The sequence below is a fragment of the Saimiri boliviensis genome, chromosome 13 (genome assembly GCF_048565385.1).
Source record: "Saimiri boliviensis isolate mSaiBol1 chromosome 13, mSaiBol1.pri, whole genome shotgun sequence".
NCBI lineage: Eukaryota > Metazoa > Chordata > Mammalia > Primates > Cebidae > Saimiri > Saimiri boliviensis.
The window spans coordinates 105416729-105443409 of NC_133461.1; the positions used below are offsets into that span (position 1 = coordinate 105416729).

The following is a 26681-nucleotide window of genomic DNA, read 5'->3' on the forward strand; positions in this document are numbered from 1 at the left end:
CTGGCTCGGTCTCCTGGCAACCAGATGCAGGGGCCATGGCACTCTTAACACCCCATGGAGTGAAAGAAGTCTTCCAATTTCAGGTGAAGAAAGAGAAACTGGCTTTTAAATGGAAGCTGGCTCACCCCAGGCACATGGGGAGGTGTGCCCTGGAAGTGGCTCATCCGTGCCTCTTCAGGAGATCCTGGGGCATCCACCCCAGCTCAGCACAGTACCTCTGAGGCTGTGATGAGGTGTGCAGGCCCGAACTCCAGGCCCAGGCTTACCAGTCCCTGGACCTCATGGACCATTTTTCAAGCCCACATATGCAGGTCCAGAAAAGGCAGAACCTGCCTAATGGGAAGCAGGAGACTGTGCCTGCCTCCCTAGGGACCTCAGGGTCTTGTGAGCCTGTGTGTAGGGAGTATGTTGGGTGAGGCTTCTGTTGCTTCCTACGGGATGCTGCCTGGTTTAGGCAGAAGAGTGGTGGCAGTGGAAGAGGAGTCCCTTGGGCTGAGGACAGGACTCTGGGCCTCCCTCTGTGACCAAGGCTCCCATTAGTCTTCCAGAGTCCTCCAGGGTCCTCCCAGCCAAAGGACCCCTTGTCCCAGGAAAGCAACCCTCCTGAGTGTGGTATGTAGGTCTCTGCCTCACCCTAAACATGTTGTTGGCACTTCCTTTAAGTGGCATTTCCTTTTCCTACATCTGCTAGTGGCCTATAAGAACTTTCTGGAAGGGCCAGCTGAACCCTCAAGTAAAATGGGTTTTTACTGATAGGCAGGGAAAAAAAAGTTACCTTTTTCTCTTGGCCTGCCAAGAGAATTTTCACCAACCAACACTCATGCCTTCTGCTAAAGCATTACCTCACCAAGCCCCTTCTTGGTCAGTCATTTATACTGTGGTGTGCATTTCATTGTCAGATCAATGCCTCTAGCCCAGCTAGTTGAGAGCAGGCTAAGGGAAGTCAAATTTTATTTTAGAGAAGAGGGAGGAAGGATCATATTTCAGAAGCTGAAGCCTGCTGGATGTACACTAACCCTGGGCTGCAGTGGCCAGCATGAGAACTCTCAGAGGAAGGAAAGTCCTGGAAGAAGATCAAGTCCCAGGAGGAGGAGGGAGTGCTGTCCAGAAACCAAAGCACAGTTCTTCCTGGGGGGCCATGTGCCTGGTTATACTTCAGGGCTCTGGCGTACTATTGTGGGGATCCCAATAGGGTCTTACCCAGGAGAGATGGCTTCTTGACTCCTCAGCCCCATATCATACCCTCCACCCCCACACCATACCCTCCAACCCCCGTATCATGCCCTCCAACCCCCGTATCATACCCTCCAATCCCGTATCATACCCTCCACCCCCGTATCGTACCCTCCACCCCCATATCATACCCTCCAACCCCCATATCATACCCTCCAATCCCATATCATACCCTCCAACCCCCATATCATACCCTCCAACCCCATATCTTAACCTCCAACCCTCACATCATATTCTTAAATCCCACATCATGCCCTCCAACCACCATATCATAGCCCACCACCCCCATATTATACCCTGCAATTTTCATGTCATGCCCTGCAGGGACCACAAGGTCGGGAGCACCTACGGAGGCTTCTGAACTGGGAGGAATTTGATGAACAGAGAGACTCCCGGAGGAGCATCGTACTGGACACCCTCTACGAGAGCATCATCTTTGCAGTGGGCAAAGGCTTCCCATGGGTGGAGGTAACCCAAGTGGTCAAGTTCACAGAAGAGCTGCTAAGGGAAACCAAAGGTATGGGGCATCCAGGGCAGGAGCCAGCAGAGGCTGGCAGGACGGGGTGGGTGCACATAGGATTCCCCTGCCAACCACAGCCCCAGGAGCCTTGGAGAAGCCAGGGCCCCTTTCTGCCCTGCCTTGGCATTGGGACTCCTCACACACTAGGCAAAGGAGGTCTCTACTCAGGCTTCCCGAACTTCCTCACTGAGTCTCCGTTGTTCTGCCTGACTACAAATCTGAACCACTCCAAGCTATTTGCACAACAGCCAGGGTATTTGCTTTTGTTTTGTTTTGGTTTGGTTTTGTTTAACATAAATCAAATGTTTCACCTCCCCCTAACTTAAAACCCTTCAAGAACCCCTGAAGGGCTGCATGTTGTTCCTGGTAGGAGATCTGGCTTTGGTGCAGGTCCCAGTGGAGTCCTGGAGCCAGCTCAAGCCTGGGAATGCAGTCAGGTGGGTGCATGGAGGCGGCATTGCTCCCACCCTGGCCCTGCCGTGGGCTTGCATGAGAAAAGGACCTGGTGGCACGTGAAGCTGTGGTCATTTCATTCACCTCTTGGGCAATGAAGTACAGATTCATTCATGAAACAAACACTTGGGGCAGGCTCTCTGAGTGATACTCACAGTGATACTTCATTCCACTGAGAACCATCCATGGGTACTGGAAGTAGTGGGCGGATGCTCGATGAGAAGTGGGATGTTTCCGTGCTTTCTAAGAAGGTCTCCTACAGCATCCTTCCTAGTGACAAAGGGAAAGGAATACTCTTACAGGGAAGAAGCTGACAGGTGCCTCCTTAGTCAAATGACCCAAGTGGACATTGTCAGTAAGAGGCCACCCAGAATCCCATGCACCTGGTTGGATGCAGTGAGAAGCCAGCATCCTCCTGTGATGGTCCCAACAAAGATTAATGGCCTGAATTTCATCAGGAGAAAGCAGCAAATGAGCACTGCTCAAAGTAGCTCTTCTGCAAGCTTCAGACACTCAATAGCCATGAGGGCCAAGGAAAGATGGATAAACCTTTCCAAACTGAAAGAGGCTAAGACATGTGGTCAAACATGACCTGTGGCCTGTCCAGTTCTTCTTGCTATGAATGAGGTTATTGGGAGAAGTGTGGAAACCAGAGTGAGGTCTGGGGACCAAAAGGTAGTGACATATCCAGGGTGAGTGTCTGGATCGGGTGGTCGTGATGATGAATGTCCTTGCTTTAGGTGATGCACGAGGAAGGATGCTGGGGTGGGGCGTCGGGTGGACTGGGAAGAGTTTCTACTATTGTTGCAACTCTTCTGTATTTACTTTATTTTTATTTGAAATTGTTTTCCAAAAAAGTATGATAAGACTTTTGTAAACTGTGGCACATCTGAGGTCTTCCTCTGGCTTTCTGGTCAGAATCTCAGAAGCTGCCAAGCACGCAGGCTGCACAATGCCCTGTCTCTCATACATAAGGGCCTGTCCTCAAGGCACCAAGAAGTGACCACTCAGTCCTGTTGGCAACACCTCAATGTCCCTTGCTAAACTCATCATTTTTTAACCATCCCCAAGGCCAGCACCATGTCCACCCCCCACATTCCCTTGATTGGTCCACTGCTTTCAAATCTTGCATTCTGCAATCTATTTACCAAACTGTGAATGCTTTTTCAGACACACAGAATGTCCCATGGCACCTGTTTGAAGGCATCCAGTGCTCCCAGCCTTAGGCACACCTGGGCCAGTCTTTCTTTAATCTAAGGCTGCCATATTCTCTTCCATGTTCTCTTCTAATTCTCTTCTGCCAGCCTGGGCTCCCACCCAGCAGTCCCAGCCTAAAGGCTACAGTGAGACATGGTATCGCTCATGGCCTAGATTCGGAGATCCTTGGGACATCTCATCCCACTCCTGCCATCCCTGGCCCCACCAATGGGAGCCTTCAGGGCATCCCTCAGGTCACCACCTCCCCACTGCTCACAGCCACATGCGGGTACCAGAGTTCAACCCTGGTGTCTGAGCTCTGCAGGGGCTCGTGGCCAGAACAAACACAGACAACCAGGAAGAGGGAAGTCAGCCCAAAGCAGGTGGGAAGCGGACTCTTTCAAGTCCCCATTGGGGCCTCCATAGGCCGAGCCCTTGGAAAACAGTCGATGATTATGCAAACCCAATTTCAACCCAAGATTAGGTCACCCTGGAGCTTTCGGCACTTCTGGTTGGAGCATGCCTTACCAACACAGCACAGCTATGTCTCATGGACTCTCCAATTGAGTGCAAAGACGACTCCTCTCCCTGACTGCAGGGAGGCCCTGGATGCCAGCTAAGCAATTCCAGCCTCTGCTGAAACCCCCTAAGGGACAGGGAGCCCCTCATCCTCTGGCACTTCATCCCTTACATGACCACTCTCATTATTAGGAAGTTTTTCCTTGTGTCTAGCCTACAGCTGCTTTCTGCACCTCTCCAAAATCGGTCTTCCAGATTTTCAGCAGCATGTGGGTCCTGAACATGTTTATTGGGTTTCATACAATGCTGCTAGTACCTCTTTCCATTTAGACTAGACATCCTGGTACCTTTTATTGTTCCTTTTAAAAATTCAAATATTTACTGAAATGCTAGCTACATACATTTATTTAGAGCTTCCATAAATCATGTATATGCCACTTCATTTAACATATGTTCATTACCGTATTTTAGTCTTCAGATGCTATATATAATGAGTAAAATACACCCGTGTTTACCACCACCCATATCACGTCATCTCTTTTTTCATTTTAATATGACATCATTCCCATAGGCCCTGCCTCCCACCACCTCCTAACCTCTGCCCCCCTCTTGCTGCCCTCATCCAGGTGGCCTTGTGTCAGTATTCTTCTTAACATAGGGCATCTGGATTCAAACACAGCAATCAGTGGGGTGGTCAGGGATGTATCATCTCCCCTGTGCTGGTCGTGATGCTCCTGTTTATATAGCCAATGGATGCGCTGGCTTTATCAGCATCAGGTACATAGACTGGTGTCAGGCTGGCAGTCCACTAAAGCCCCTAACCATTTCCCCATCCTGCCCTTGTGTGGTGGCGATTGCGAGTGCACCTGCAGGACTTCACAATCCTCACTGATGCTGTCCTGCTCAGACTGGCCTGCCTTTCCTTCCTCCTGAAACCTTCAGAGCCTTAATCCTGGGCCATCCAGTTTACCAGGTCCTCCGCTCCCCTTCATACCATCTGAAAACATATGAGGCATGGTCGCGATAAGCATGGACTAGAAACAAGTTCTTGGGTGGGCTTCCCTCACCCAAAATTGAACTGGCTGAAAATAGAACCATCAGGAGGCTTGCGGTCCAGAGGGAAAATTCAGATTCTACTTGGTTCCTTACTGGGTACGTGGTCTAGGGCAAGTCTCATCCATCTGAGCCTCTTTTGACACACCTAGAAAAATGGGGGCGCGGGGATCACCCTCATCCTGGGATTGTTAGAAGGATCAAATGAGGGTGTGCCTTAAGGCCCACAGCATGGTGCTGGGTGTCTGGGAAGCACCCAGAGAGCGGCACCTTTACTTTTAGGAGACACATGACCTGGAAACTTGAGGGAACAGGATGTGATCCAGAAATTTAGCGTAGTCAGGGGTAACCTGCTTTGGCTCAGCCCTTGCAAGGACGAGGCCCAGTAGATGAGTTCCAAGTCTCCTCAGCCCCTGTACTGTCCCAGTGAGCCTGCACTGCAGGGGATGGGGCAGGGCCAGGACGTTAAAAAAAATAAAGCAAACTGCAGATTCATGCCAGAAATCAGGAGCGAGATGGGAGGCAAATGATACGGTCCCAGCTCCACCCTGGAGGTGACTGACCCACTGGAAGAGCCGGCTCCTGAGAGCTGTGCCAGGCTGGCTGCAGTGCGGAGAGAGTAGGCAGCCGGGTGCAGCCGGAGTATCCCCGGGTGCAGAACCCCACAAGACCCAGGCCTCCTGCACTTAGATCACCACGGTGCCGTTCAGTATTTGGTGCCTGCCGTCCCTGAGCCAGGTGGCCCAGGTCGTGTCCTTGTCAGCACCCGTGTCCTCATCACTGTGCACAGGGACACTCGGGAGAGCGTGAGCAAGCCCAGAAGTCCCCCAGAGGCCGAGGGCTGAATTCCAGCTGCACCTCCTTCCCGAGTCCTGCTCACAGACAAACGCTGCTGTCACCTCCAGGCCCAGGCTGAGCCCTGAATGGTTCTGGGACCCCAGTTTTGCCATTTCCTAGCTGTGGGACCTTGGCCATTCCCTCAACCTCTCTGTGCTTCAGGCCACTCATCTGTAAATTTGAGACAACAGCATCCGCTCCACAGGGTTGCTGAGCTCGTGTGTGGCCCCGGAACGGTGGCCAGCATAGAGGAGGCCCTGAACATGTGCGCTGGAGTCGGCCTTTGTGTTACACCCGCTTGCAGGGGTCTCAGGCCCCCTCCTGGGCTCCACCGTCCGCCTGGAACTTTATGTCCTCCTCTGCCTGCCCCTCCCAGACAGCTGCAGCCGGGGCAGCCCTACAGCACCACTCACGGAAGCTGCAGGCTTTCCTGCCCCAGCTTTGCTCAGTGCTTTCTGCTCCAGTTCTGCCCAACTCTAGCTCCAACCTTGATCTTCTCTGGTGACATCCAAGTGACACTGCCCAGGTTTGGACCATAGGCTCTGAGTCACCAGCCCTTATCTATCCTGCGTCCCCTCCTGGGCCCGCCAGCCCTGGGTCAACTCCCCTCCTGACTGAGCCCCTCCCAGTCCTTGGCTCGCACCGCCCAGAGCTGATCTTTGCTCCTCCAGTGCTGGGCCTCACCGGCTTAGCTTCTCTCCGGCGCTGGGCCTCGCGGGCTCGGCTTCTCTCCTGCGCGGGGCCTCACGGGATTAGTTTCTCTCCCGCGCGGGGCCCCACGGGATTGGCTTCTCTCCGGCGCAGAGCCTCGCGGGATTCGTTTCTCTCCAGCGCGGGGCCTCACGGGATTAATTTCTCTCCGGCGCGGGGCCTCACGGGCTTGGCTTCTCTCCGGCGCTGGGTCTCACGGGCTCGGGCTTGGCTTCTCTCCGGCGCTGGGTCTTAGGGGCTTGGCTTCTCTCCGGCGCGGGGCCTCATGGGATTAGCTTCTCTCTCCGTCATGGCCATAGCCTGGACACCTCACACCTTCATCTCTGCAGCTGTGTCCTCTCTGGGGCCCACCCTGGCTCCTTTCCTGTGATGACTGCCTCGTCAGTCCTTCTCACGCCCTCTTTCACCAGCCTGTCCCCCTTCCCTCTCCGCTCAGTCCGCAGGCCTCTCGAGTCCTCAGCTGGACAGTGAGGAAGGCCCGGCCTGGAGAGGCTGGAGCTGCTGGAGACGGGTCTGTGCCTGGCACATTTTGTCCCTTCTGATCCCCCCAGTGCTGAGCAACGCACGTGGCACGGAGTACGAGTTAAAGGAAGAAACATGAACAGTGACGCTCCTTCCACACTGCACCCGCCGCTAGTGTGAGAGGCAGCAAGCAGCAGACTATGCAGTCAAGAGGTCTCGGTTCAAATCCCACCGCTGTCACTTCACAGCCTTGAGAACATTAGCTTCTCTCTCTGTGCCTGTTTCCTCCTCCGTAAAATGAGAGCAGTAACAGTTCCTACTCATAGGAGGGAGCAAAGGAATTGGACATGCAGAACTCACAGCAGGGTGAGCAGCACATAGCAAGTGCTCAATAAATGTTCACTACCACGTGCCTGGAGGCGACACAGGATGGACCCATCATAATTCAGGGCAAGAAGGAGCTGCACATGGGCCATCAGAGTGCTCATTGTGTACACCCTTTCTTGTCTTCCCTTCATCCTGCAGATGGGTTCAAGGCATGGGCCAGCAGAAGGGAAACCCAGGCCACCTCTGGCCTGGACCATAACCAGCTGCCCACAGCCATACCTGGCCCTGGGCACAGAGGGGAGCCAGCCTTGCTGCCCACCAGACCGGGAGAGCAGGACACTGTTTGCTGCCCTCAGGGCGGGGCCCACGCAGTCGGGGGCGGGAAGAGCTGGTGCAGGTGGCAGATCAGGTCGCTGGTGCATTCCAGCTCTTTCCCACCTTGCATGCCACCCTGCCCTCCTCCTGGCAGTGTCCCCCATCTCAGAATGTGGGTGCAGGCAGCCAAGGTGGGGGTGGGTGTTCTGTGTCTGTTATGGCTGAAATCCACACTGGGCTTTCAGTCATCTTGGAAGGTAGCTTCGCCAGGGATGTTTTTGTTGTTGTTAATCCACAGCTAAGGATGGTTGCCTTGCGTTTGCATTCTAGATAGCAAAGTTGGCAGGCGTAGTGAAGGAGGGTCGTGTTTGCATGGCAGTGATTCAGAGCTCTGCCAGGACACAGCTGCCAGTGCAGCATATCTCCCAACTCGATCAGACCTTGGTGCACAGAGGGAAGGTGCCCTTTCTTCAAAAACTTCGGCTGGCTCTGGCCTGGCAAACGCCTCTCCAGGATGTTTTGCTCTCCACATCAGGCCAGAGGAGTCCTTTCCTTCTGCCTTCTTGGCCAGCCTCCAGGAAGCTCTGGGCAGATTATATCCAGCTGTCTCCTCCGGGCCAAGGGTGAAGCCATCTGTACAGAGGGGCAGGAGTCTTTCAGCTTGGGACAGGACTGGTGGCAGAAAACAGCAGAAACTGGGTACAGTTTGCCTGCTTTATCTAAGACTGGGAGGCTCAGGATAGGAGAGGGATGCAGGTGCCTTGAGGAGCCTGCGCAGGAGGCAGGGAAGGTGGGGACAGTCTCCCCTGCTTCAGGCCTCCCTTGGCAGGAAGCTGAGCCTAGAGGTCTGCCACCTGTGGCCACCTGCCACCTGCAGGACCTCCCCAGCCCACCACTCTGACCTCTGTGCCACTCCATCCTTCATCTTCATTATGCATGGCAGGCACGACCTCTGTCTAACACCCCATCAAGACAGCTGAAAAAGGAAGAACCCCTGTATGCGGGCCAGGCCCCCAAATCCCAGGCCTGGCAGGAAGTGGGCCTTGTGACCGGTCAGCAGAGGCACAGGGCAGCCGGGTAAGGGCCTGGTGAAGGGTGTCATGGTCCTGGCATCTGCAGTTCCACCCACAGCCACTCCTGAATCTAGAGGAAATGCTGCCCAGGTAGCCTAGGATGGGATGGCAGCCACTCACCGCCCACAGCAGCCTGGGCTGGCAGGAAGCAGTGACTCTCCCAAGCTCCTGGCATGACATTTTTTGCCGGGACACTCACGGCCATGCCTAGGGTCTGCCCAGTGGCCCTGAAGTACCCCACCCTCACACTGGGGAGCCTCCAGCCTCTCAAGACCAGCCAAGTGGAGAGAAGGTGCCAGCAGCCTGGGAAAGGCCTCCAGAGACCCTCCTTCCCAGCCAGAACCCCTCACTCTTCAGGCGAGACCTGGAGGAGCCTTTGGATGAGACTTCATGGTTGATTGATGGTGGAAGTCTCCACAGCGGCCCTAGATTGAGATTTTGGGGTGGGGGGCATTTCTTGAGACAAACAGGCAGCTCTCCTTTTGTAGATGCCTCCCTGGGGTATTAAAGCTGCCACAAAGAACCACACACAGTGTGGCTTCAACAACAAACATTTACTTTCTCATAGTTCTGGAGGATGGAAGTCCAAGGTCAAGGTGCTGGCAGGGCTAGTTTCTCCTGAAGCCTCTCTCCTTGTCTTGCAGATAGCCACCTTCTCCCCACATCCTCTCGTGGTCTCCCTCTGTGCACGTGTGCCCCGGTGTCTGTGCGTGTGTCCACGTTTTCTCTTCTTAAGATGACCGCACTCCTGTTAGATGAAGGCCAGCCCTAATGATCTCATTTGACCCTAATCACCTCTGTAAAGACCCTATTTCAAGGTACGTCCTGACCTACTGGGGTTAGGACCTCAACACATAGAGCGTGAGCAGTGCTGCCCATAACACTGAGTGAGGTCGCCACTCCCCGGGTGAGCCGGTGTCATAAGTAAGCCAGAAATCAAGATAGAGCCATAGACACCTTCCCCTGCCTTCCGCAACAGACCATCCATCTGCAGAGGGAGGCCTTGTGTGTCACGTGCCTCGCCTTTCACACAGTTTCTGTCATTATTGCTGCAGCCTGGCCTTGCAGGTGCCATTTGAAAAATGAAGACACTGAGTTCTGGAGAGGTTAGGTCACTTGCCCAAGGCTACATGTCGAGTGAGGGATGCCGGGATTTGAACTCAGGTCAGCACCCACCCCACCATGTGACTTTTTGTTTTGACCATGGGGAGCTGTCCACCCATCCAGGGGTGCAGCAAGTTCTGAGAAGCCGGCAGCCCAGGAGATCCCCCATAGCAAGTGGGCAGGGGCTGCAGAGTGAGGATGGAATGACAGCTGGATAAGCCAGGTCAGACACCTGCTGTGTTCCTAACTGGGTCACCCAGAGCTGCTCACAGGAGAGGCTGGGATCCTGACCCCAGCAGGAAGGCTCCAAGATGGTGACTGGCCCAGGCCCAGCTGGCAGGGTGAGTTGTGCCCATTGGCTAAGGTGCCCTTGCCTGGATGTGCCACCTGTGTGTGGGCAGATGGTACGCGTTCTCTCAGGACCCTTCCCACATCTGATTTCTCAGGTTCTTCCTCTATGAGCTGGACGTACTGGTCAGTCTTGGAGCTCCCAGCATTAGAGGGGAGAAGGTATGAGGATGGAGTAGCCACATATCAAGCTGGGAATGACACTGTGTCCCTGAGACGGTGGGACTGCCCAATCGCTTTCATCTTCAGGGGATGATGACCATGAGGATGACAGGGACCCCAAGTCAAGGCTCCCCTCACAAAGCTTGACTCAGCTGCGTGGCTTGGCCAAGAAGCACCAGCAGTGCCCCAGCTGTGGCTACAGGGACTGTCAACTCCATGGAAATCCCCACAGCTTCTGAGAGTTGAGAGGCACCCCAGAGGTCACCAGATCCAACCCCCACCCGACACATCCAGGAATCCCGTCTCTCCGGTGTCTAAGCACCTGAGGCTCTCAGCTGTCAGGCTCATGGGAAACGCCTCCTCACTTTTGGAGAGGAGACCTACTCTGCCCATGCTTCTGGAAAGTTCTTCCTGCTGTTGCACTGGAAGCTACCTCTTTGAGCCTTCCACCAGCTGGTCCCTGTTCTGCCCCATTTTCCAGCAAGCACAGCATGAGCCCAAATCGCATATCATCTCACTTAATCCTCCATGGCAGTCTTGGGTGGATGGGTACTGTTGTCCCCGTTTCACTAACACAACTGAAGTTCTGTCCCTTCTGCCAAAGCTCTTTCACATGAATCATTCTAGCTTCCTCAGAAATGGGAGCAAGGATTGGTGAGGGGCGGAGTCTCCTAAGGAGACAAGGTAGGGAAACCACTGTGGACAAAGAGAAGGATGTGGGTGGACAAGAGCCCATGACGGTCTTTTATGGTCCTGTGCTTGCCCTTTGATCCCTAGGCAAGTGACCAAAAAGGATATCTTTAAAAGGACACCGAAATATTTCTAAGCCTAGTGTTTGAGTAGATTTCCCCTTAATAGGGCCATTGGTTTATAGCAGTCCCCTCTAATCCATTGGGGATATACTTCAAAACCCCCAGGGGATGCCTGAAACTGGGGATAGTACCACAACCTATAGCCACTACTCACAAATTTATTTTTCTCTCTTCACAATTTCACAGATAGATTTTTTCTTATGTAGTTCTTAGCAATCTCAGCATAAGGTTTTCTTTCTTAAGAAATTGAAAACTTTCACCTTTTCACTGAAAAGATGCACTTGGTGGCTTCTATTTGGCATTTCCAAATTGCCAGCATCACTCCTGTTGCACTTTGGGGCCGTGATTAAGTCAAATAAGGGTGACTTGAGCATGAGCACTGCAATACAGCAATGGTCCATCTGATAACGAAGACGGCTCCTAAGTGACCAACAGGAGGGTGGCGTCGACAGCGTGGGTTCACTGAAGGAAGGAGTGATCCATGCTCCACGTGGGATGGAGCAGGATGATGCAGATTCCATCATGCCACTCAAAACAGTGCAACATCTAAAACTTATGAACTATTTATTTCCCACATTTTCCACTTAATGTCTTTGGAGTGCAGTTGACCACAGGTTACCAAAACCAAGGACACTGGAGTTGTAGTTAAGGGGGGACTACTGTATCTCATCAAACAAAGTGAAAAGACGTAGTGGATGGGAAACCAGGCTGGCACTTCCTCAAGAAGGTAACCATGGAATTGGCATATGATTCAACAATTGCTCCTCTGGGTACTCACAGAATTGAAAGTGGAGACTCAGACAGATGTTTGTACACCCATGCTCATAGAAACATTACTTACCACAGCCAAAAGTGGAAGCCCCACAAGCGGCCATGGATGGATGAATGGCTAGGCAGAATGTGGTCCATCCATACAATGAAACATCATTCGGCCTTACAAAGGAAGGCAATTCTGCCCCATGCTACGACATAGAGGAACCTTGAAGACATTATGTCATGTGAAAGAATCCAGATACAAAAGAACAAATATCATGAGTCCACATCTATGAGGAGCCCAGAGTAGTCCAATTCATAGAGACAGGAAGTAGAACGGGAATTGCCAAGGGCCAGGAGGAGGGGGAGTAGGGAGTTACTGTTTAACGGATATGGAGTTCCAGTTTTGGATGATGAAAAAGTTCTGGAGATGGATGGTGGTGATGGTTGAAAATAATGCGAATGTTCTTAATGCCACAGAACTATACACTTAAAAATAGGTAACTTGGTCAATTTTATATTAGGTATATTCACAATTGAAAAATGAAATTTAAATCTAAGAAATCCTAGTGAACATGTTGTAATGCTGTATATTTCATATAGTTTCCATTCACTCCTAAAACATGGCTGTGGTATACTCTCCTTGGAGTTGGAGGATCTGGTTCGAGACCTGATTTTGCTACTGAATAGCAATAGACAAGCCACACGTGTGCTCTAACCCTCCATTTCTTCATCGGTTAAATGGTGTGAAATACCTATTTCATAGGTTGGATGTGATAATTAAATAAGTTGATGGATAACTGAAATGCTTTACAACTGTAAAATAACATACTAATGTAGTGGTATTATTTCCTGAGAGCTTAGCCCTGGGCAGCAAGCACGTGTCCAGAACTTTCTGGGAAGATCTTAAGTTTTCATTTTCTGCCCTGTTGTTCTCATAACCACCCACACACTTTTCAGTACAAGAATCTAGACTTGGGTCCATGACCACCCTGACTGGGTCTATCTTGTCTGGCCTTGGAAGCTAAGCAGAGTCAGGCCTAGTTAGTATTTGGATGGGAGAGCACCCTGGAATAATTGGTGCTGTAGGCTTTAATCATTAACTAATTCGGTGAAGTAATAGTAATAAAAAGAGAATCGTGATTGGGGTTTGGGAAGTCTGGCCCATCTAGCATGTTCTTGCCACAGAGGCACCCACAAGAGTGGGGAGAAAGAGGATACAGTACAATGGACTGTCGAGTTATACAGTAAGTTTTGGCCTCTTCCCCCGCCCTCCGCCTCTCATAACTGGGGACCTGGCCCGCTCCCAGCTGTCCTGTCCCCTCCACTGTTTGAGTGGCCAGGAAAGAAAGAACCTCCACTACTCTTCGGGTGAGGCCCCATGCCCACTCATCCCACCATGGTAAATAGAATCACCAGGCAACCGCCAAAAAGGGATTGGATTGAAGAAATTGAAGAAATCCAATTTTCAGGGCTATTGCCCTAGAGCCATGCTTCACTCTCTGCCAAACCCGTTTGAGTCCAGGAGACCACACAGCACACCAGGGAGCAGGAATATCAGCAGAGTCCTGAAGATGGCAATAACGGTGATGATGGCGTTATTTATTGAGTGCTTACTGTGTACCAGGCACTATGGAAAGCTCCGTGTATGCATGCTGCCCTTTAACCTTACGAGGTGGACAGTTTTATTGCCTCTATTTTACAGACAGGAACTCTGCTGCCCATGTCTTTTAGACTGTGCAATCAATACATGCAATCGTTTTTATTAAAAGTCTTGCATAATAGAAATAGATTGTGTTACAGCCTGGTGTGGTGGCTCATGCCTGTAATTCCAGCACTTTGGGAGGCCAAGGCAGTTGGATCACCTGAGGTCAGGAGTTCAAGACTAGCCTGACCAACGTGGTGGAACCCTATCACTACTAAAAATACAGCTACTTGGGAAGCTGAGACAAAAGAATCGCTTGAATCCAGGAGTTGGAGGTTGCAGTGAGCCGAAATCACGCCACTGCAATCCAGCCTGGGAGACACAGAGAGACTCCATCCCAAAAAAGAAAAGAAAAAAATAGATTGCATTAGAAAAATTGCTTCCAGTGTGAAGAGATTCTGCTTTTAAATACTGATTTGTAAATCTATTTACTTTTCTGTGATTTTTGTCATCATTGCACAAATTAGGAATAACTTATTTTTCAGGGTCACCATCTTTTTAGAGTAAGTCTTTAATTATAGCACACACATAGAAAAATGCATAATTTATAAATGTTCATCTTGATATTTCTCAGAAAGTGTGCCCACCTGTTTAACAGCATCCAGAACTAGCAAGGAGAACCAAAACATTATTAGCAACCAGGCCAGGAGCAGTGGCTCACACCTGTAATCCCAACACTTTCAGAGGCTGAGGTGTGTGGATCACCTGAGATCAGGAGTTCGAGCCTGGCCAATGTGGTGAAATGCTGTCTCTACTAAAAATGCAAAAATTAGCCGGGCATGGTAGTGCACACCTGTAGTCCCAGCTACTTGGGAGGTTGAGGCAGGAGGATCAGTTGAATCTGGGAGGTGGAGGCTGCAGTGAGCCAAGATCGTGCCATTGCACTCCAGCCTAGGCAACAGAGCAAGACTCCGTCTCCAAAAAAAAAAGAGAACATTATCAGCAACCAAAAGCCCCTTTCTGACTCTTTCCAGATACTTCTACTGACTTCTAACACCATAGCTGTGCTAGTTTTTGAACTTTAATAAATGGAATAAAAAAAGACAAAGAACACTAATGCCCAGAAAGGCAAAATAACTCGTGCAAGCGATGAAGCCAGGCAGCCCAATGTGAGCCCACGTCTGCATGAATTCCAGTCTGCTCTTACTAGACACACCTCACTTCCCCTAACAGAGGAACTGAGCTTCAGGGAATGGCCCCAGCATCAGTGCCATCTTCAGTCCAGGAGTGCCCTAGACTCAATGATGGCTGCCATGTGACCACGAATGGTGGCTGAGAACAGAACACGCAACTATTGAATCCTTAGTGCCAAAGTCGCCGGGCAGGAGGACAGTGCATCTCCAGCCAGTATGGTCCTCCTCTGGCCAGTCCAGGCCCATCCTGATGAGGTCAGGAGGCATGCAGCTGCTCCTCCTCCCCATGGGGAGGCACTTACCAGCTGAGTGGACCTCAGCAAATCCCTCAGCCTCTTTAAGCCTCAGTTTCTCTCCCAGGTGAAGAGGGGTTGGGGCCTGTGCCAGCCTAAGGGTGCTGGGAGCTGGGAGGCCGAGTGACCCAGGGCATGCATGGCACAAGGCAGTGGGAGCTCCCTAACTGAGGGGAGCACGCCTGGGCGGTACAGTCCCTGGCACCCAGGGTGAAGGAGTTTAGCAGTCTCCCCAGGAGCACAAAGGGGGCAGGGGCAACACAGAGGGGTGAAGAGTGCGGTTGGGTGGAGATGGCAGCCCTTGCTTTTGTCTGCTTCCCACCATACGGGGCCAGCCCTGGTAGGCACTCCGGTGCTGGGAAAGGCGAGCAGTGCCAGGCTCTGGCCTGACTTGGTTCCTGCCCCTGGGAGGCAAGATGGGGGAACCAAACTGGTTTTTCGGGGCACCTGGGTCCTCCCGCTCAGGCCCACCCAGAAGGAGCAGCCCTCCCCATTTCCAGCCCCACAGGGATGTGGAGAATCTCCCTCCTCCCATCCTTTGCCCAGTCCAGACTCCAGATGTGAGGGGCCAAGGAAGCCAACTGGAGCCCCCACGTCTGAGCCCTTTCTGCCCTGATGGCGGATCGTCCCATGCCGACATCTGCCAGTGTGCCTCCCCCTCCCTTCCCCTCCTCATTCCTCTCCTCCTCCACTCCCGATGCTCTCCTCACAGGTGCTGGCCTCCAGGGGGTTGGGGACCATCTTCAGGAAGTTCCCAGCAGCCAATGCAAATGAAGGCCACTCCCTGTTATTGAAGAGCAACTTGCAGGCACAGATCTGTCCGCCCGGCAGCCAGCGGCTTCTCCCTGAGACTTAATCCCTCCGCTTTCTGAGTCACCAGGAACTTCTCAACCCGAGGCCTGGGGAGTGTGGTCTGAGGCCAAGAAAGTGTCGCATGAGCTGGCTTCCAACAAGCGTTGCTGAAACCCAGAACCAGCCAAGAGCATCTGGGGGCCGAAAGTTAGACTTCAGCCCAGGGGCTCCTTCCCTGTTGACCCAGGACTAGGTCTGCACTTGGTTTCTATGACCTCTTGGGTGCAGGCCACAGCCATGGCCATCATAGGGCATCGGCCAGGATGGCAAGCCGCCAAGACACCCGCACATGGCTACTGAGCGCATTGGCACTGAGCCTCTCGGACTTCTCCGTTCAGATCCAGGCTCTGTATGGCTGCTGGGGGCTGAACAGACGGGTCCACGGTCTGGCCTTGACCGAGGAGGCAGACGTAGCCACCCACAGCTGCAAGATGCAGGTGGCCCCACCCCATGCTCCATCAGGCCAGGCCAGGCTGGAGGAGGAGCAGGAGGGCACCTTCCGGCAAGTTCAGAAGGTGCTATGAGTCACCTGATGAAACTCACACACCATCGCCTCCACACAGGCCGGGAGTCCAGCTTGCTGATGAGAAATGATGGCCTCATGCCCACCGGCCCTCTGAATCCCTCGATGGGCCACCCCTGCTGTCTCCACGTGGCCACCGCCTTCCCTCTGGGGTGACCCCAACCTCTCATGTCTGGCCTCCGTACCACTCTGCCGGCTTCCAAACCCTGAGGAATTTAATTATTCTCTCTATGTACGCTATCCTTGGAGGTCCTGGTGTTCTGTGATGAAGTCACCTCTTTCACACAGCACACAGGACTCATGAATGACCCTGTCCAAACTGACCACAAACCCTTGGTCCCTCAGCTCAGTCCCCAGAATCCAGCTTTGCCTCCCGGACAGCTGAGTATGGCTCCGCTTACCTCTAGCCTTCACCACTGCTGGTCCCTCTACTTGTGGTGGCTTTCCCACCAACCTCTGGCCCCAGCCTGGTGCCCCCAACACGGGGCATGTGCGGAACCCCTGACCTCTCAGAGCTCCCGTCCTCTCTCCCTGTGTCCCTGTGGGGAAGCTCCTGCTAATTGATGGCAGCCTTCGTGGTAGGGGAGTCCTGCAAGCTCTGATGTCCAGCTCTGAGTGAAAGGACAGGAAGAGACACAGGGCACGTGGGGCCATGGGGTCTTTGTTGTCCTGAGGGCAGCAGCAGCCAAGAGCTTCTGGTTGGTGAAGCTGGACCTGGACCCTGCCCTAGGCTGATCCCCCGATGCCTTGGCCCTTCCTTCCAACACAGCTTGTTCCTCCAGAATTGGCTCCCTGGAACCTAGCTCCACTTACCCACTGCCTGCTGGAAACCCTTTTGCCATGTTTGGGTGGGCCTGGCCTTTGGGGCCTGTTCTGCCAGCCCAGCAGCCTCCATGGTGACGGCCTTGGCCACAGGCAACATCCCCCAATGCCTGGCATTGGGGGAGCCTTACTCTGGTGAAAGACTCCGTGGTGGGGTAGGGAGATGGGCCTCTGCAAGGTGGTGGCCCTGGGGGTGGGACCCCTGCAGGGCAGGGCATCGTAGGGGCTTGGAGGGCCTGGCCTGCCCAGCCTCATCTCCAGCCAGCCGGCTCCCCACCTGCAGATCTCCATCCTGCTCACTGCCTTCCTCCCCCGCCTCTTGTTCCCTCAGTGGGCCGTGCTTGCTTCAACCACAGGGGCTTTGCGCAAGCTGCACTCCCTTCTGCCTCGCTCTTCACCACCTCTTTGCCCGGTAAACCCCTCTGAGCAAGTCCATCCCAGCCCCTTTATTGCCTCCTCAGGGAAGCCTTTCCTGACCTTCTTCCTGGCATGCGCCCTGCCAACCTCCCACAGCCCTGTGCAGAGCTAGGTATCGGCGTTTCCTTCCTCCACCACCTCCCTGGAACCTGGAAGACCTCTTGGCACATGGAAAGTCCCCAATAAGTATTTGTTGACAGAATGAATGAATAGCTTCACATTGACATATTAAAGCTGGTTCATTCACTCTCTAGACTTTGGGCCTCTCCTTTGCACAAATCCCAGTGCTGGGGGCTGAGAAGACAAAGGTAGCCATCATTTGTTCAACTGTCTCTGAGACTGGAAGCGCTCTGAGGGCAGGGGTCATGTCAGAGGTCAGCGTCCCACTATATGGTATTCTCTCTGTTAGTGGGCCCACTGTCCCTCAAACATTCCCCTAAGAACCTGGGGGTTGTACAGATTTCTGTCTTGCACACCCTACATCCAAGGATGGCCAGGTCCGCACACTCATATCTGCTCCTTCTGTGCACTGCCCGGAAGACAGAGCCCTGGCTTTGGAGTGTGGCATTCCAGGCCCTTGGGTCTGTCTTCCACCCACTTCTCCATGCAGCTCTTTCCACCATCTGCCTCCACCTTTAGGTGCCAATGACAACAAGCCTCGCCCTGCTCCCACCCAGGCCAGGTTGCTGCCTGTTCCTTGCTGTCACTCAGCTGGGCTGTGAAGTGGCCCCACCTCTGGGCCTGGCTCAGCCTTCCCTGGGATGCAGGTCACACATCGCCTTCTCTAGGAGGACCCGGTCCTGAAGTCCTTGCTCTTCTTCACCCCACTCTGTTCCTCTTTACTATGCACTGCCATTTTCTGCTTGTGTCTCTCCTGCAAGCATCTGAGAGCAGGGGATATGGCCTATTGTCATAGTATTGCCAGAATCTCGCATAGTGCTGAGTAAAATTAAGAGGCAGTAACAATTTATAGGTTCAGTCACCATTTGACTTGGTTGAATGGAAGGATAAATGTATAAACCAAAAAGTATCTGAGACAGGTCTCAATCAATTTAGAAGGTTATTTTTCCAAGGTTAATGACATACCTGGGAGAAACGTCTGGTCTTTCTCAAAAGATTATTTTGAGGGCTTCAATATTTAAAGGTGAAAGTGGGCTGGAGGGGAAAGAAGGAGGATATGGTAATCCACATGTTACAAGAGAAAAGGAGCAGGTGGTAAATAATCAATTATGTATTCCTCCCTTGCTCAGTAAATTGGGACTTTGCATAAGATAAGGTGAACATAGAATAGCTGCCTGTGGAGATATTTAACCTTTTATTCTATCTGCTTAGGAATAAAAGGAAAGGCAGTTTCTCATATTACTCAACTTTCAGCTTAATTTTTTTCTTTTGGTATAATGAATTGGGTTCCCAAGTTTTTATTTTGCTTTCACAAATGGATGGAAGGATGGGTGAATAGATGGAAGGATAGACTGAAGAATTAATGGATGGATGAATAGGTGAATGGATAAACAAATGAGTGGAAAAAATGGATGGATAAAAAAATGGATGGAAGGATGGATGAATGAATGGATAGAAGGCTAAATGGATGGATGGATGGATGGATAAACGGATGGATGGATGGATGGATAGATGGATGGATAGATAAATGGATGGATGGATGGATAGATGGATGGATAAATGGATGGAAGGATGGATGGATGAATGGATGGAAGGATGGATGAATGAATGGATGGATGGATAAATGGAAGGATGGATGAATGGATAGATGGATGGATAAATGGATTGATGGATGGATGGATGGATAAATGGATGGATGAATGGATAAATGGATGGATGGATGGATGGATGAATGGATGAATGGATGGGTGGATGGATGGATGGGTGGGTGGATGGATGGATGGATGGGTGGGTGGAAGAATGAATTATAGAATAGATACATGGTTGGATGGATAAGTAGAAGAAAGGATGGATGGATGGATGGATGGACAGATGGATAGATGGGCATATGGATGGATGAATGAGTGGAAGGAGGAATGAATGGATGAATGGAAAGATGCATGGATGCATGGGTGGATGTATAAGTAGAAGAATGGATGAATGGAAAGATGGACAGAGATGAAGGAAGGAATTAATAGAGGGAAGGCAGGATGGAGGGGAAGTAAGACTTTTTTTTTACAAAGGTAGAAATAAACTATTTCTACAGCATTTATTGATTGCTGGCTTGTATTAGGCTCTGTACAGAGCTGGATATCTTACCCCATTTGGCCCTTCCAACAAGGCTGTGAAGTCAGTATCACTATTCTAAATTTTACATTTGAGAGAAAAAGGCCCAAGTGTCATATCTAAGAGGGACAGAGTATCTCAGTCCTCCAAACCCAGTACCTTCCCAAGAGGAGCATAACCTTTGGGCTCCGAGCCTGCTGGTTTGCCATGAAAGAAAGGGGAAGTATAGCCTCCAGCCTGGATTCTGCATGATGGAGCTGTCCCTCCTTCCCTCCCAAGGAGACTGAGATTGCCAGAATCTGAGCGTCACTTCCAGCACATCCTAACATGGCTCCAAGTGGATTGGTATCATTTTTGCTAATATTTTCCCAAGACCATGAGGTCTCCACCCTCTGGGTAATTTGGGGAGATTCAAGGTGAATATTTCCATACAAAGCAAGACAGCCTCAGTGACCAGCCAAGAGGAAACATGGAGGGAATGAGGGGTGGGAAGACTTCAAAACAACCTTGTGGGCAAGGCTGAGACAGTCCCTGCTGAAGGGGCATGGAGCACTCTAGCTGGGGGTGGGGAAACCCCACAGGGCCCAGTGGAGGGCTCACACAGAGGAAGAGAAGATGAAGGGGTCTGTGAACAAGCCAGGTCCTCTACCTTGGGCGAAAGTCCAGCTCCTTGCCTATAGCACATTACCTTCATTGTCGGCAGAAGGAACTATGAAATTCTCCGAAGCAGAAGCACACGATCTGGTGGGCGCCTGGCACAAGCCCTTGTTCTTCAGAGGGAACACTGAGTCAGAGAGCAGGAGAGGCTCAGTCAAGTCCACAGTGCATTTCCAGGACAGTGTCTATGAGAACCTAGGTCTCCATGCCAGGGCCATGCTCTTCTGCTACCCTTGACTTGCCTGTCTCTCTGCCTGGTGTCTGCTCATCTGCTCGGCAGGGCGGGCATGTAATTCAGCCACGACCTTTCATGATCCCCCTCCTCTGTCAAGTCCCAAGCAGATGCTGGGAGAGCCCAGCCTCTAACCACTGTGCTGAGCACCTGGAAGAGTTGTGAGCAGGAGGAGTGAAGGGGAGAGGAGGAGAGAAGTGGGGAGACAGGTCATGCCCCGAGGAGCACTGCCCCTATTACTGCCCTCACAGCCAATCCTTTGCACAAATGGGATCAAGGATATTTTCCCATTGTGTCTGTGGCACAAACCACCAGCACAGCATGTTGTCTGGGCATCAATCCCCTCCTGCTCCACTCTTTTTTTCTTTTTTTTTTTGAGACAGAGTTTTGCTTTTGTTGCCCAGGCTGGAGTGCAATGGCATGATCTCAGCTCACCTCAGCCTCCCGACTAGCTGGGATTACAGGCATGTGCCACAATGCCCAGCTAATTTTGTATTTTTAGTTTCTCCATGTTGGTCAGGCTGGTCTCTAACTCCCAACTTCAGGTGATTCTCCTGCCTTGGCCTCCCGAAGTGCTGGGATTTTTTTTCTTTTTTTTAGACGGAGTCTCACTCTGTTGCCCAGGCTGGAGTGCAGTGGCACGATCTTGGCTCACTGCAACCTCCTCTTACAAGCGATTCTCCTGCCTCAGCCTCCTGAGTAGTTGGGATTACAGGCACCTGCTACCACACTCGGCTAATATTTGTATTTTTAATAGAGACAGGGTTTTGTCATGTTGGCCAGGCTGGTCTCTAACTTCTGACCTCAAGTGTTCCGCCCACCTCAGCCTCCCAAAATGGTGGGATTACAGGCGTGAGCCACCATGCCCCACCACTTCCTGCTTCACTATTATTGGAATTCCTTTTCCACATCTCCTTCCTAAAGAGTTAGAAGTGAAACAAGATAAAGCACAGTTAAAGTAACAGGTGTGCTTTATCTTGAACCACCATACCTGGCCAGTATTTTGTCTTTTAAAATAAGTGTCAAAAGACAAAATACTGGCCAGGTGTGTTGGTTCACTCCTGTAATCCCAGCACTTTGGGAGGCCAAGATGGAAGGATCGCTTGAGCCCAAGAGTTTGGAAAAAAAAAAATTATGGTAATGATTATGTGATTATACTGAGATCATATAATCATATTTATATTATTATACTGGGATAATCATGTAAGGAAAAAATGGGATAAGTGTAAGTTACTGCAGGTAAAAAAAAAAAAAAGAAATGTGGTACACTGCATAGCTTTCCAGTGCTAATGCATGGTAGTAAGAATTGCAGTTGGAGACAGCACAGTGGCTCATGCCTGTAATTCCAACACTTTAGGAAGCTGAGGCAGGAGGATCACTTCAGCTCAGAATTTCAGCCTGGGCAAAATAGCGATAATCTCATCTCTACAAAAAATAAAAAATATTGGGTTTAGTAGCATGTGCCTGTAGGCCCAGCTACTCGGGAGGCTGAGGCGGGGGGATTTCTTGAGCCTGGAAGCTGGAGGCTGTAGTGAGCTATGATTGTACCACTGCACTCCAGCCTGGGTGACAGAATGAGACCCTATCTCAAAAATAAATAAATAAAAATACATATTTTTAAAAATGCAGTGGGACATGGGCTCTGTGACCAGGCTGTCTATGTGCAGAGCCCATATCCACTGCCTGGCAGGGCAGCTCTGTCCCATTCCCACTCTTTACCTGGCTCCTGTGCCCACAGGCTACTCCATTACTGAGGCTGTGATGATCCTGGGGAACAAGCTCAGAGACTACCAGGGCCATTTCAACACCACCCACCTGCTGGCCCTCTGTGACTACTTCCACCACACCTTCATCCACCACTACAAACTCTACCAGTATGTCCTGGGCCAGGACCAGCAGGTCGACCTGACCGTTGCCCACCTGGAGGTGTGCATGCCACCTCAGCCCCTCCCGCTGGCCGAGGGCATGGACAGGGGCTTGTGGACCCACAAGCAGCAGGTGGCTGCCCTGACCAAGGCCGAGGCACAGAAGCGCGCTGACATGCTGCTCCTGAAGGAGGCGCTGCTCCTGGAGCAGAAGAACTCGCTGCAGAAGGTGTTCACCTCCGCCATGTCCGTGCAGCCCAGCCGGGTCCTGGAAAGACAGGTGAGGCTCTGCCTACTTGCCAAGGGTGGGCACCTACACCTGCAAGGACATCAGTCCGGGCTGGAGTCACTGCAGATGGGAGCGCCTCGTTGGCACACAGGGGAGGGGGAGAGAAGCAGGGAGGAATCCAGAGTCTAGCCATGGGCTTCGAGTGTACCTTATCATGCAATGTCCCTGCAAGGAAGAAATTCTTGTCCCTATTTTAGTGATGAGATGACTGAGGCTCAGAGAACTTATCAACTCGCAAAGTCACCAAGCTAGCATGTGGTAGAGTTCACATTCAGACTGAGACCTGGCTGATCCTGCACTCTAAGCTCCTTCCTCTGTGTCATTTATCAGTGACGGATTCCACCAAGAGAGTCAGGAAAAAGACCCCAGTCTTGGAACTGCGGCAGATTCTCCAGAGCTGGCATGTACCCAGGCTGGGGGAGAAGATGGAGGAAGCAGGGACAGGAGGACAGCTTCTGGAGGGTCATGTGACCAGGGAGACAAAGGGTGGAGCTACGGCCCAGGGAAGACATGGGAGGATCTGGTGCCTAAACCTCAGACTTTGGACTGCTCTCTTGGAGGGTCTGCCAGACCACTGGGGCTCTAGCTGCCAGCATTTCCCATGACCAGCTCTTCAATGACTGTGACGAGCCTGGTCCCAGAGCAGCTGACTTCCTGAGGGCCTGGCCAAGCCTCCATTAGTTTCTAAGCTACACACAGGCACTGAAGTCATCATTGTTGCATCATCTTTGAACATACTTCGAGAGACAAGTATGTGCATGTGTGTGTATGTGTGTGTGCGTGTGTTTCAGGCACTGGAGTGTGGGAGTCACAGGGCCTCTGAGTTCCAAGGGGTTTTGGTTTCTGAATCATCAGCTGAAGAGCAAATGGCCCTAGGAAGTATTTCTTTAGGGACACACACACACACATGAAAATCTCTAAAGAACAATGAACACAGCAGCCTGGATGGTGCTCATCTAAGTAAGGTTAAGCCTCCAGACAAATAGCACATCGAGGGGCCATGTAATCTTAGCTCATGAAGACGTTCAATAGGAACCCAACAAAACCCATGCAATAGACTGTGTCTCTGGCCCCCTGCCAGGGACCTTGTTCTAGCACACCGGGCGGCAGGGTAGAGGTGGGGAGGCTGGCCACAGTGGGAGAGATCGGCCCCTAATGCCCTCCATGTCCCACAGCTCTTCCTACCTGCTGCTCCCAGCTCCATGTCCAGCCTCCAGCACGGCACTGCTGGCCCCTGCCTGGCGGAGCTGGTGAGCCAGAGCCCCCTATGCCATGTGCCCCAGCCATGCACCTGAGATGGGGCACTCAGAGCTGTAGAATAAACACAGCCCATTCTTGCCAGGTGTGGTGGCTCACACCTATAATCCCAACACTTTGGGAGGCCAAGGCAGGTGGATCACCTGAGGTTGGCAGTTTGAAACTAGCCTGACCAACATAGAGAAATCACACCTCTACTAAAAATACAAAAGTAGCCAGGTGTGGTGGCACATGCCTGTAATCCCAGCTATCCTGGAGGCTGAGGCAGGAGAATCGCTTGAACCTGGGAGGCGGAGGATGCAATGAGCTGAAATAGTGCCACTGCACTCCAAACTGGGCAAAAAGAGTGAAACTCTGTCTCAAAAAAATAATGATAATAAAAATAATAACGTTATGGAAGAACATTATTTTCTACAAAAACAACCAACGGGATATTCTGGGGCAATGTACAATTCTGCGTACATTTTAAGTGAAATACGAAATCTCAAATAAACGCACTGAAGACAACCAATGGCTCCCAGCGTCTCCCCCAACAACTCCTCTGCTAAATGGTCGCTCCAGCGGACAGCCTGGAGAAACGCAGCTACATACATGGTCCATGTCTCCAGGCTCTGTGGGCCATGACGGGGTTGAACAACAGGGTTTCCTGTTCAACATGGTGGCTGGACGGTGGCTGCATTTCCATGCCTTTTCTGGCTGGCTGAGTGAAGGATAAGCCCACTCTCTGAAGCAATTTCCCCGTCCCCTCCCATGAAATTGCCACTAGAACTCTGACAGGTGAGAATAAGGATGATGGGGGGACGGGACATCCAGATGGGGCCTGCATTGCTCAGGGAGTAGAGTCTCTAGGAAATATGGCAATGGCCAATGGGCCCAGGACAAATGACACACTCAAACAGCATGGCTGCCACTCTAAGCCGAAAAAGAAGAGGGAGGGTGTGACTACTGGAACCCAAAAAGAGAGCTTTAGTTATAGTCAAGGGCTGAAGGACAGAAAGGGTGACCATGGGTAGAGGGCCCCTGCCGTGGCCAGCCCACAGCTGGTCAGAAGGTGGGACCTCCCCCATCCTCAGACCTCCCGCCCCTAGTTGGCTGAAGTCAACCAGAAGCCGGAGGTCAAGGCAGACATGGCGCATGCTCAGGGTGAGATGGGTGGGCAGTGGACACATCCTCGGACCCACAACAGGGTCTGAGTTGAGAACCAGATCCCACGAGGCTCCCCAGCCCCGCTCACTGGTCCTCCCCATTCGTTACAGGAGCTGGAGAGCCTCGTCCACCAGGCCATCCACATTCAGATGGAGCTCCTGCGGGAGCTGCTGCAGCGCCAGATCCAGAACACTTTCGCCATCTTGGACCTGAAGCTTCAGAAGAAGACTCTGAACCTCAATGCCCCTGACCCTTTCCCACCCCCCATCACCAGCCACACAGGCCAGGAGGAAGCGCTGAAGCCCCACAAAGCGAGTAAAGGAAAGAAAGCGAAGGCAAGGAAGTAGGAGGCCCCAACCGCCACCCGAGACTGACTGGGGACCAGCCATCCACAGCCGTGAGTTGTGCGGCATGGTGAGCTCAGCACCCACAGAGACTTCTTGCGATAAAAAGAAACAAACCCATGCTGTCTGGTCTCTGTCTTGCAAACCACCTGCCACCACCTAAAATCCCAACAATTTCCCTTGAGTGACAGGAGATGGTTATGCACCTCTGCTAAGCACAGAGCTTTGCTCTGGGGGCACTGGTCATGCGCTGACGAGCCTGAGCTCAGCTGAAGATGGAGCCACCCAAGGGTACAAGCAGGTAATAGTGAGGGTGCCCCAAACACCAGGGAACCCCGTACTATGTAACAAGAATCTATCCTGGCATTCTTCCTCCTGCCATTTCGACCACAGGCTTCACTGCATGCAGCCCAGCCTGCAGCTCTCCCACAAAAGGACCCAGAGCCCTGTGCCCTCCGGAAAATTCCTTCTTCCAGGAGCACCTGCACTGTCTGGACTCAGGAAGCGGGCAGGTGCTGTCCCAGAGGTTGGAGACCTGGCCTGGAGCCATCTCTGCTACGGATCTGCTGTGTGACGCTGCAGGCATCCCTTTCATCTCTGGGCCCCAGCTCTCTCTCCTGTCGAGCAGGGGTGCTGTCTCAGGTCCCTCTGTCACTAAGATGTACTAGGACAAAGACAAGGTGATGTTTGTTCTTCCCATGTGTCAAGGGTTTCAAGGTTCAAGGAGCACAAGAACCTATTCAAAGTCCCGCACAGCAGAGCGCAGAAGGCCTCCTGCTTCCATGCTGTTTTGGGGGGTGTTGTGCCTCTCACGCAAACAGCGGGAAAAGTCCTGAAGCTGTGGGTTTGACAGATGACTGTGGCCCTCAAAATCAGGACAGTGAGGGGGTCAGCATGTGCTGCCTCTTCCCAAGCCGGAGACCGCCTCTGCCCTGCTCTGCCATCTGCCTGCTGCATCCCTTGTGCCCAATGGGGCAGGCGCATGTCATTAGTCCATTCCGCCCGTCTCTCCTTTGCCACCTACTTTCTAGTTTGTGCCAC

General features: G+C 52.1%; 2 protein-coding genes across 3 annotated transcripts in view; one reads left to right on the top strand and one right to left on the bottom strand.

The window, feature by feature from the left end:
• C13H8orf74 (chromosome 13 C8orf74 homolog) lies at positions 1-25760 on the top strand. The gene is made up of 4 exons (XM_003944171.4): positions 1-83; positions 1558-1750; positions 22478-22884; positions 25407-25760. Exons 1-4 carry the CDS (start codon positions 36-38, stop codon positions 25641-25643), a joined length of 885 nt encoding a protein of 294 aa, XP_003944220.1. The 5' UTR covers positions 1-35; the 3' UTR covers positions 25644-25760.
• The window catches only part of RP1L1 (RP1 like 1), a 102266-nt gene that overhangs the window by 71025 nt on the left and 4560 nt on the right, over positions 1-26681 (bottom strand). For both annotated transcript variants that reach the window (XM_074384159.1, XM_039461177.2), the window contains exon 2: positions 2362-2476. The gene's annotated coding sequence lies outside the window, so the exon portion shown is untranslated. The remainder of the gene's footprint in view (positions 1-2361; positions 2477-26681) is intronic.

What these genes read in the sequence shown, in the direction of transcription:
- C13H8orf74 (XM_003944171.4), top strand. Translation starts at nt 36, where the DNA reads ATGGCACTCTTAACACCCCATGGAGTGAAAGAAGTCTTCCAATTTCAG. An exon ending in AAGAAGTCTTCCAATTTCAG is followed by an intron (nt 84 to 1,557) that starts GTGAAGAAAGAG and finishes CATGCCCTGCAG; the next exon opens with GGACCACAAGGTCGGGAGCA. An exon ending in GCCGGGTCCTGGAAAGACAG is followed by an intron (nt 22,885 to 25,406) that starts GTGAGGCTCTGC and finishes CATTCGTTACAG; the next exon opens with GAGCTGGAGAGCCTCGTCCA.